The following is a 12,116-nucleotide window of genomic DNA, read 5'->3' on the forward strand; positions in this document are numbered from 1 at the left end:
CAAACAATGACATAAAATAGAAGGTGCCAAAAGGATGTTCAGCAAAAGAGTTTATAATCTCCATCCACGGCAAACCACCTTAAAGAAGAAGAAAACACGTTAAAAATGAGTGGAATACAATACTTACGAAATGTTTGAACTTTCATGTGCATTTATATTTTAAGATATTACTCGACATATAATCGTGTTGGAATATAATTTGTAATGGATTCATATAATGATTCTATAGGAACAACGGTGGTAGTTTCAGTTACCATCGCAACGATGAAGGAACTGTCATCTTGAGGTAACGTAATCCTATGGTAACCATTGTAAACGAAATAAAAGTCCTTTGAGGAACAGTTGCTGCTTGTGGCTAATCTTCATTGATGTACCCAAAGAGTTTCTGATGTCCATTTAATAAGAATTAGCTCAAATTAGTTTCTTAAGAAACTGTTGTGCTTGGTCGGCGGGCCAGTAAAACACTTAGTTGATTATCAACTGGTATTTGATAAATGTCAATAAACCGCCGCAGCGAATTTTGAAAAGCTGACGTTTCGAGAGCTAGCCCTTCGTTGAACGTTAGCACTTCACTATGCGCCGAGGAAGTGCTAACGCTTAAAACGTCAGCTTTTCAAAATTCGCTGCGGTGGTTTTTTTTACATCAGCTGGTCACGCCCTATAATGTCCTGTTCACTTGAATCACATTGTAGTTTATGTCAAACAAAACATTACAAAACGGTAAATCAGTTATTTTTTTACCCCTGACCTGAGATTAATTGAACCCGCTGTTTCCGAAATTACCTGTTGTCGCTAAGCGACATGACGCGTGATGTGACTGGGCGGAGCATGTCGGTCTTGCCTCTTGAACAAAGAGATCTTCGCGTAGAGAGAGAGAGAGAAATCGTTTATTTAAAAATCAACACTTGACAGTCTATGTGACTGAATAAAATGTGCTAAAATTATAAAAGTACAAAATATAATAACCATAACAAAGATACTATAAAATATAGGAGATAAAAAATGTTATAAAAAAGTATGTCGAAAGTAATTCGCTTATGCTTTCGTATTGCATTACAACGTACGCTTTGCGACTGGTTTAAAAAAATAGGGCCATTTCTCAGCCAATCAGATGTAAAACCGAACTGAATCAATCGCGACTCGCTCGCACTTAAGGGCCAACCACATGTATTTGCTGCCAGTTTTGATCGGTTCACTAGATTGTCTGTGCCCTTTGTGATAGGCCAGAGTGATTTCTTTGGTTTTGGTCTTACAATCAGAAATCCATCTATCACCTTTTGTTATTAGGTTTCAGCGAGGTTTCACGTTTTCTATTTCTTAACTTTCTATTCCGCGACGCACTAAATTTTTACGAAACATGTCGGAAAATATTGATCACAGCTACACCGTCAGTTCGCGCTTTCAAATGTCACTCACTCAGGAAGGGAAAAGTGAATTGCGGAGTAACACATAGCCTGTGAACAGGCTCTCCGGTCGACGATCACAAAAAAGGCGTCACACTGTGAAAAATTTTGCGTTTCTCGTTATAAGTGGCTGGTGCAGTCAAATGACACGAGTGTTTTAAATAAGAGGAATATTGGCAAAAAGTAAAACTGAAAACGTGAAGCGAGGAATGAAGTCAACATTGACCACGAACCAAAGTTGTCCCTTGTCCATAAATTAACTTTGAAGGTGTTAAAACAACTTGGAAGAAAAAAATTAATTTTTAGAACGTGTTAAAACAGATCCTTTGATGAAAACCGAGCCACAAAGATTATTAACAACGTCAAACACCCCTTCTAGAAAGTGAGAAAATAGAGAGATAACATAAAAAGAACCAATTAAAAATTACTCATCTACAAGTTTTTGTTTTGAAATGGCTTCACGAATTTATCCTAGATACTGAAGACCAAAGAGGATATCAATTCACTGGGAGGGAAAATTTATGGAATACAAAAAAAGACATTTAAAAAGGTGTCATACTTTTTAAATTAAAAATTATAGTAGTAAGAAAATTAAAATTACTTGTTGCAATATTTAGCTGAACTAATTTTAGATCACAAAACGAAATATATCCCAATGCAAAAGATAAAAACACCATATTAGAAGACATCAAAATGTCTACACCTTCTTTGCTGAATTTTTTTAACAAAAAAATACGTTAACGATTTTCTAATAATCTTTTCCTTAAAATTTGCATTCGGTAATGTCAGTTGTCTGAATGAAGAAATTTGCATTTCAAAAACCCCTAAAAAAATTTTCCAAAGTGATTCGTCCTTGTTATATCAACAACAACATAAGAAATCACTTATTATGCATGTTAATGACTCCGTACGGGTTATTCACTGGAGCAGGCAACCCAAAAAGGTATTGTTATATTATCATGTTTTATATCGAGAGGCTTCTCTAACTGAAAGCGATAGAAACGTTGATTTTTTAAAATCTGCAGATGTGTTAATTCAAATTTCTTTCGGAAAATCTGTAGGCCAGGTTTGGAAATGTTGATTTCTTATCACTGAATGGTGTCCAGAATGTAAAATATGGAAATTATAAAATTCGCAATTTTCCGAAAATGTGAAAGCAATCTGGTAAACAGAAAAATTTGTTAGATTTGTAGTATTTGTAATGAAATCGATAACTCGGCGTTGGTGGTATGATGTTTATTACAATGATAAGAAATCGATTCGAAAGGTTTTCAGATGAAAAATAAAACCTACATCTGGCTGGTCAATTTTTTTTGATGAGCAAACCAAAACAAAGAGCTCTACGGGTCCGAACGCCTTGTTACGTGTTACGATTGGCCTTCGACCTTTGATTCACTGTGGTACTCGGTGGGTAGACAAAATACACAAGTGGTAAGCACCCCTGGAAAGCACAAAGACCAAAGACGGTAAGGGGTAACCTTTGTTCAGTTAAGGATTTTAATCATCAGTTGCATTATGTGTAGTGACTTGCTAACAGACGTCAAAGACGATAGCCTAATTGTAAAGGCGAAGTGTCGAATGAAGTTTCGAAGGGCACGTCGCACGTCTAACACGAATTTAAACAAGCACGATTTTGAGTAAGAATTACACCAAGACCACCGTCAAAATAAATTTTCATATCACAGAATTCCGACTGCGAACATTTTAAGTTACAATGGAATTGCAATATCGTAAAATTTGCCAGGAAAAATTCGATGGCAACCGCGACTCTCCCGGCGGTAAACCAACGCATTACGTAACCACCACGCTATTCGCTGCGTCATCACCCAACGCTTCTACCAAATAGATAAGGATAACGACTTTAAAGGCAACCTGCGAACGCTGCTGGTTTTCGTCACCTTTTGTCCTGTTGTTGTTTGGGTGGTGTGAACATAAGGCGACAACACCGGTTATAGTTTCCCTGGTGACTGATGACTACCTCGCTTATGCTTGCTGCGAAATAAGATTGATCTGGATCCTGATAACACCAACATCCGTTCCTTTTTAACCCAGTTGACAATCTTCATTGGATTTTTCCTTTTAAAAAATAGCGACCTTTAGATACCATTACGAGTAGGAGATCGAGTACGGGCCGGGTAGGACTTTCAATTCAGTTAAGTTACCGGAGCCCTCGCTCTTCCCTGTTTTTGACTAGTAGAATAGGACTATTGGCAAAACAACGTGGTAATCGAAAGCATATACAGCAGGTTTGAAATGTCGTACTGCTACTCAATCTCGCACTCGTACTCCAATTTAAAGGTCGCTATTATTCCATACGCACCTTGACTTGATAGATCCAATGCCAATTCATTTTTTTTAAACTTGCTAAATGACCCTAAATGTTTGCGTCATCATAAGAAGGTAGATGAGAGACTTTTCGTTTGTCTTACGGTGACAGAGTTATTTTAAGGTGTTGATCGCAACTTTTCGAGCGCTATCTAAAGGACGGACTGTTACCTAGCCACATTGATGAAAAGAATGGCAGCATATTCTCACACACGAAACGCGGGATTCCTCACTACCGAAGAGATTTTGACGTTCGCCAAAAAAGTTCAGAATTTGGTTGTCTTATATGCCGCGTAGTAACTTAACATTGAATAAGGTAAATTCAATTGTACGACCTTTTTTATTGAGAAGAACAATTTTCTTACAATACTAACATTACTTACAATACCACAAATTACTTAATTATACGTCCTGATAAAACTGTTGAATTTTACCAATGATGCCGATGTCACCTTCGTATCAGATGGTTCGCAATGATAGGAAGAGCAGGTATTGAAACGTTCATGCCCACGCTTTGCTACTACAAGCCAGATATTCTAATAACGTTTTTCATTGTTTGAGAGATCTAGAGTACTTACGTGCTTCAAGGATCGCAGGCTGTGATGGCTTGGTCATATCCTAAGGATGCCCAATGACAGGATACCCAAAGTTGCCATGAGGTGAACATCAATTGGAAGGAGGAAAAGGAGGCAGCCAAAACATCTGACGAAGGACTGTGATGAAAGAGCTGGAGGAGATTTGTCTAACATGGGGCGAAGCGCAAGCCAAAGCTCTGGCCAGGGTTGGGTAGCGAAGTATTATTGCGGCCTTTTGTCTCGGGATGGAGAGGTTGAGTGAGTGAGTAAGTTAACCTCTTTGCGCACCGGAAGGCACTTCTCGATCTTTTGCAGCTGTTGTTGCACCTGGCTAAGAATTCCAACCCATTTTTTTTTCGCTCCCTCTCCACGCTTTTCCTCCAGGTAATTCGCGGTCTGCCTCGACTTCTTTTCCCTTATGGTGCCCAGTTCAGTGCAGTTCTGACAATGTTATTGCCACCTCTTCGTAGGAAGTGCCCGATCCATCTTCATCTTTATATCTTTATCTTTACAGATAATGGCTTTGTGTTGCTCCAATGATACAATCCCTCGTTTGATATTTGATTTGGCCAAACGACATAAAGTATAGTTCTCATGCATTTCCTTTGAAAGGTATCCAGTTCGTTTATATCTGCAGTGGTAGTTCTCCACGCCTCTGCCCCATACAATAGAACGGCCACTGCATTGGTATTAAAAATGCGCAGCTTGGTCTTAGAGAGGTACTTTGATGACTTCCATAGGGGCTGCAGGGTAGCAAAAGCATTTCTTTCAACGGCCAGTCTTCGCTTGATGTCTGCCTCCGTTCCACCATGCTTGTCTAGCATCGCACCAAGGTATGGGAATGCTTCGACGTCTTCCAGTTTGTTACCTTCAACAGTGATGGGATCGCTCTTCTTGCAATTCAGGCGCATGGTCTTGGTTTTCTGGGGTTGATGTTAAGTCTAACAATTTCAGCCGTATCGTGAGGCGGGATGTCTTTTCCTTCATGTCGCTATGTCAACTTGCTAAGAGTGCTATATAAAATATGCGTAGTACAGATCTTCTAGAACGGTGGTGAGGTTCCAACGCAGCCCTCTTCTTTTACCAAGCGTATTTCTCTTGACCTAATCAGTCATGATCATGAAGATGAAGCCAGACATGACACAGCCCTGCCTCACACCACTTCTCGCCTTCAAGGACGCAGCTTGAGCTCTGATCGTGCAGATCTCTAATGATGTTGATTAGAAATTAGGAATAACGTATTCCTGCATAACGGACTATAACTTTTCTCTCATGACTAGGAATAAATAGATTGTGCTCGGCAACTTTTTAGCAACTTTTAGCGTTTTGAGCAACTTTTTGTAGTACCAGCAACCAAAGGCAACTTTTGCCTTCCTTGGCAACTTTTGAGCAACAAACTGATATAAAACCGATCCAAACCATAAAAGGTCGTTTCATTTCGAAGGATTTTATGAAAACTGGTTTTATCTAAACTGATTTTATTAAAACTAAGGATATACAATAAAATGACAGTAAAATAACACTTGCTTTACGCCCACGAAATCTGGACAGCGGCTTTCTATCTAACGGGCGCTTAAATCCAGCGGTTACTCGCTGCAACAGAGAACCAGCCGCCGGCCATCTTGGTATTTGAAGTGCGAGTCATAGACGCTGGGACAACTCTTAGTAAACCTACAAGCGGTTCAATTTCTAGAAAACGCAAAATTCACTCTAGAGAGCAAGCAACTTTTCTAAATTTTGGTGGCAACTTTTTTATATTTGAGCAACTTTAGAGCAACTTTTGGGTATATTGTGAAGCAACTTTTCCTGAATTTACCGGCACAATCTATTCATGCTTACTCATGACGCTATCAAAGGCTTTTCTGAGGTCAACGTAGTTCACGCCAATTGGGGCTTGCCATTCCATTCACCATGCACTCAAAGATGTTTTTGAGTGTGGATATCCCTTCCATTGTTCCACTTTCCGTCTGAATCCAGCCTAGCGTTTACGCAGCTTCTCATCTACTATTACTTAATCCCTTCAACTCACAGTGGAGCATAGTTCCGTGAAAATTGTTGCTCGCCATCGTGGTCTGTTCTGGGCTATCCTTTCAAGCTGCCACCAGGTGTAGCCTGTTTGCTCACCTTGTCGTCTACCGTCCTCCTCCAGCTGTTCCTGGGACGACCTCGGCTCCTTTTCCCCTGTGGGTTCCATCTCAGTGCCTGCTTGGTGACATTGCAGTTAGTTTTCCCGAGGGTGTGCCTAATCCAACCCCACTTTCGCCTTCTTATCTGGATGTTGATCCTTTCCTGCTCAGTTGTTGTCTATAGTTCTTTGTTTGTTATGAGCTCTGGCCAGTGACTGCCAATGTAGGACCTTGGGCTAAATTTTGTCAATAAGGATTCTACAGAAGATCTTCGATGGCAATGATAGGAAAGATACACCACGGTAATTGTAACAGATGTTCAAATTCTTCATTCTTCGGGATTTTCACAATGAGCGATTTTCTCCAATCTGATGGGACCTTCTGCTCCGCCACGATTTTGGTGAAGAGCCTATGGAACTTCTTGATTGTGGTGTCATGCGTGCACTTAAGCATAAGTCCATTTCTGGGCTCTTCCTGTTCGTTAGTGTGATTTGACATCTGCTATCTCAGCTTCCGATATTTTTGATGTTGTTATTGCTGGTAGTTGCTGTGCAGCAACAGGGCCGATGTTGCTTGGCACGTCAGTACTTGTAGAGTCTACGTTAAGCACGTCGTAAAAATGCTCCTTCCACTTTTCAAGGATTTCCTCTTTGCTTATTAGCAACTTCCCACACTTGTCGCGGATGGCTGTCATTTTGTTTCTCTTTGTCTGGACAATCTGCTAAGTCAGCCAGTAGAGGTCACCTATGTTGTTGCCCTAAGCTTCATTTTCTGCTGCTTCTGCAAAGTTGTCGAGCATTCTCCTCTTGTCCGCCCGTGCACTCGCTTTTACTTCCTTTTTTGTGTTCTTCCCTCTTCTGCTCTTTCTGATTAGACTTGACCCGCCCAAGTTGCTCTATGGTCTGCGCTTTTTTCGTCCAATCTTCTGTTTGTTTAGGCACTAATCCAGTTAGACTTGATCCTTCTACTTTTTCCGAGAACAGCCTCTGCACCCTCATTATATACGTTCTTGAACTGCTACCAGCCAAACTCAATACTATAATCTTTATAACTGTCGTCCTCGTTGTTGGCCAGTGCTTCGAATCTGTTTCGGACTTTAATACAAAACTGCTTTTTGACTTGCTGGTCCCTGAGTTTCATTGTGTCATATCGTTTCCTCCTTCCCCGCCTCTCCCTCTTAGCTCTGCACAATTTCATCTTCACTCTTGCCAATACAGAATGATGGTCACTGCTGGCATCCGCCCATCTCATCGTTCAGGTGTCGAGCAGAGACCTCCTGAACCTTCCATTGACTATGATGTGGACGGCAATCTGGTTACGATCGCGGCCATTTGGTGGGTTCCAGGTTAACCTGTAAATACCTCTGTGCTTAAACAATGTTCCGCCGATGACAAGGTCGTTTAGTGCGCAGAATTCTGCCAGCCTCTCAACATTCTCTCCCTTCGTTCCTATTCCTTGACTTCTTATGGCTCTTTTCCATCCTTTGTTGTCTTCGCCTACTTTGGCATTGGCGCACCACATGATGATCAGCATGTCGTGCCTGGGTGTTTTTTTTTTCACTTCTTTTTGCAGCTGTTCATCCTTTGCATCATTAGTTGATTGGTAGATCTGAGTTACTGTGAGCCATGCATATCGTGAATTGAATCTAGCACTCATAATCCTGTCACTGACCGGGTTCCATCTTAGCAGTACTATTCTTGCTTCTTTTTTCGGGACTAGACCCACTCCTCTCTGGTGTTCTTCTTCATTTCCTCATTTCACTCAGTCCGGTATGTCCATTCTATGCTTTCTGAACCCACACACTACATTGGCTGTTTTACCCACCTGGAACAACGTTCTAATAATCCAGCAGCCAACTCCAAGAGTTGTGTTTTGTGTTGGAGGTTGACAACGTGATCGGGCTTCTGGATTTCTCTCGGCCTTCTCCATAACCCGTCATATACTTGCAGTTTCAGGATTCCAAGAAAGGCAATCATCGTTGGGTGTGTTGTATGTTGCCTGCCTGCAGCTTGAGTGGATATTTCTCATTCTGATATGGTTTCCATAATCAGACTTCTATTTTACTGTGTAGGGTGATTGGCCCTATGTCAAACCCCCAATCTGGAGGGCCAGATTGGACCCTGCATCGCAGTCAATCAGAACAGATTCTCATTAATTGCGTCTCCCTCCGCTAGTGAAATTTCGTCGAAAAGAAGTAGCTTGTTGCTCTCGCCTTATGCTACTTACATTGGTGGAGCATTCGGGTGTCAAATGGATCGAACTAATAGAGGTAACACCATGTACGGTCACGAAATATGCGCAAACAAGTCAACTTCGGTTTCGAGGGAGATGTCCGTCATGTATTTATCTGCGAGTTGGATCAAATGTGACATTGCAGACTAAATCTGGACACGAAGAGTGAGGTTCAATTTACAGAAACCGACAGAGGAAGTTTGCTGTCGCCGTTCACTTGCAGCTAGACTTTGGCATCTGTGTTTGTCAAAGGCTAATAAAACGCTGAAAGTAACTATGTACCAGATTGACCACACAACATAAGCAGCTTCGTCCTGGATGTACTTCAACATTTTAGTGTACTTAAGTAGTTTGTGTGGACAACCCACACCAGTTCTACATACAGAACAGTTTACAACGCATGTAGTTGCCCCACGTCCAGATTCATGGTCTGCCCAACATTTCAATGCAGGTTGTGTATGCCAGCCCAAACTTTAGAGATTGGAAACACTAGTATTCTCTTCCACTGATCGACAGACTTCGAGGAGATACCATTCAGAAGCAAATGAAAGAGTACCTCAGAGCAATAGACAGGTGTGGGCTTCCTAGGAAGCCTTCAACTTTGGCTTGCTTCCCAGACCAGCTAAGACTATGGCTAGGGTTGAGGCAATGGAGTGTTTCAGTGGAAGCTTCCTCAGGAGGTGCCAGGGTGAACCAAGGACCTTGACAAGCGTGGCCCCTTACAAATTTGTGCAGTTAGGCTCCAAGTCCCAACAAGGTCCCTCGTCGAGCAGTGGAAGGTCACAAATGCCCGGTCAAACATGTTAGTGAGAGACTCGAGTGATCCTATGGTTAAGTCTGTGAGACCTGATCTACAACCTGGTAAGGCATAGGCAGTGATAGAGACTACAAGGAAGGCCGAGGGCAAGTTGTAACACAAAAACCATTTTGGTGCTATCCAGCAAGGGTCGTAAGGAGTTTAGCTGAAGAAAGAGCATGTGGTGGTCTAAGACGAATGAGCAGGGTAGACTAGAACATGGTGAACAGTGACAAAGGCTGGTTTCGGAGGCAGTGGACCAGCTTCAGAAGAGTGTGTGTACTTCTTGGAAGGCAGTTGATGGCAGCTGGTTTGGTAGTGGTCAGAACATTGGTCCTTGTAATTCCTAAAGATCAGTATGCCTCCATGCACAGCGTGTGGCCTCTTGCCAACTTCTATAAACGTACATAACTGGAAGCTGGATGAGGCGAGGGCTTGTACGCCATGTGGTCAGGATCTCGTAGCACATCATTGCTAAGCGTGAGCAGTCGCTGCGTCAGTTCAACAAAAATTTGCATGATAAAAGAGTTTAGTTCCCAGCGGAGGAAAACGCTTTGTTCTTGTTCACCAGCATGGCCACCGTGACGTCAGCTGCAACCCAGCATTCAACATTTTAACCGAATTGAAAGCAGATGTAAGACTTTCGAGCTGTTTGCAGTCATCCCTCCATCAAACTCTTTAAGAAATCTCTTGTTATCTATCTCCGGCATACTGGATTTAGAGCTTGTACAAGTAAGTTCATGATTATGTAGAACAATGAACAATGTCGAACTCGCTCAACAAGAAATGGGATCTTCGAAAACAGCGTCCAAAGCAAAAGCACAAAAGAGAACTGACCCTAAAGCGAACGGTCTTCTCAAAGTTCTCAATCGTGCGTGGAAATGGAATCTTGTAGGAAGTCGGGGAGTTTGAGGGGAATCTACCACTGACTTTCGACCACATTAGAACTAATGTATGTTGAAATAAATATTAGGAATCCTGTTCTTTGACCTAAGGTATCGTGATGTTGAGCTAAACTGACAACACATGAGGGAATCAGCACTGGGTATTAAACGTAACACGTCACTGGAATAAGAAACCAATTGTTTAGTATTGTTCAGCAACTACCAAGAGAGGTAATTTAGACAAATGTCTCTAATGGTTGGTTGGTCGGAATGTGAATGTTTTCACATAACCTTGCGGAGGTCGAGACGTCAAGCAAGGCCATTGTCATGAGCTGTTATGTCGTAAAATTGTAATTGTACTGGAAAATGTCCAGGGTGACCAGGAAAACAATGCCTGCATCGCTGACCTGAATAAGCCACTATGCCGTGTTTTAAAGGGCTGCTGACTTCTTTCGGTCTTGTGAAAGGAATCATTTAATCGAATAGCGTCGCGGCTTTCTGCGTGCTTTGTCCTTCTACAAAAGGGGGAGCTTAAGTGGCGCTTGGCAACCATTATTGCGTTAAAAAAAAAACAGATTTTGAGCTTTTTATGGTTAAGCTTCTTAATCAACGTCGGCAAAATGAAAAGGCTTAATATAAATTGGGATCAAAAGCACGCAAGCGGTAATTTCCAACGCAACGACAGCATTAGTGGTCAAAAAAAATTAATTAAATATGCATATTATGTGATTACCTCCTTCATATCATCTACGTACTTGTTTCCAGTTTCAATATATAAAACTAAATGACACACCTAATGCGCCTACTTGAATATAAATTGCAGGAGGATATATCCTGTTTTTGAAATTGAATAAAATCATGTTAAACGATGTTAAAAAGCGAAACAGGAATAGCAATTGTTTATTGACTCAAATTTACACCTCCAGAATGCCAAGAATTTTTAATAAGCGGCGCCTTTGAAACCATCCATCGCTTTTCTCAAGGGAGATCTCAGGTTACCAAAAATTGGCCGCTACAGTGGCTTAATTTTGCGGCTTGTGTAATCCGCGTTGTTGCTTCTCCGTTTTTGATTGCTTAAAAATAAACCAAACGTGTTTAGCAGTGAAAATCGTGTTTTTTTCTTTTTTCAAAGAGATTTATTCTGACACTTTTCAACTGCATAGTTATATTATTTTAAATAGTTATATTATTAACTGACTTACACTCCTGAAAGATTAACCTCTCTGCAGGGGCAGAGTCTTTTCCGGCATTTTCTCACCATGTCCTTACCTTTGTCGATCCTTCAACACTCGACCAAAAGCTTAAAGCACGATTACGATGTCCTCTTTTTATCTGTTGTTTGTAATACCATCTATTGTTATAATTACTTGTGTGCATGCATTATTAAGAGCGCTCGCGAATGATATTGGTTCTTTTACAATTGATACAAAGGCGATACAAACATCGATCTTTCCGCTATTCTTTCAAGCGGGTATACAAACACAATTGAGCTGCTACAACAAAGATCAATTGTTTTGATTTAAACCACATGGAATCCTATTTTTACAAAATACGCGGCTGATATTAACAGGTAGTTATACTCAGGACTCGCGCACTGACTGTCGGGCTGAGCGCACAGTACTACAATTGGTAGTAATTTTGGAAACAGTCAGTCACACAGGTGTAGGGATTGTTATTCTCGATTGTGGTATTTGCTAGATAAAGGAAAGCAAAGGAACACAAGTTGATTAACTTCGAACACCAAAGGTAAGAAAACGATTAAGCCTGGTTATATA

At 41.2% G+C, this 12,116-nt stretch overlaps 1 protein-coding gene across 1 annotated transcript; it reads right to left on the reverse strand.

Annotated features, from left to right (window-relative positions):
* Nucleotides 1-4,797: 4,797 nt before the first annotated feature.
* LOC144632349 (uncharacterized) lies at nt 4,798-6,497 on the reverse strand. The gene is made up of 2 exons (XM_078490976.1): nt 6,333-6,497; nt 4,798-5,226 (listed from the first exon to the last, which is right to left on the reverse strand). The coding sequence occupies exons 1-2, from the start codon at nt 6,495-6,497 to the stop codon at nt 4,798-4,800; spliced, it is 594 nt and encodes a 197-aa protein (XP_078347102.1).
* Between the last annotated feature and the right edge of the window lie 5,619 nt (nt 6,498-12,116).

This window comes from Oculina patagonica, chromosome 12 (assembly GCF_052425735.1).
Source record: "Oculina patagonica isolate OP01 chromosome 12, crgOcupat, whole genome shotgun sequence".
In the NCBI taxonomy this organism is placed as follows: domain Eukaryota; kingdom Metazoa; phylum Cnidaria; class Anthozoa; order Scleractinia; family Oculinidae; genus Oculina; species Oculina patagonica.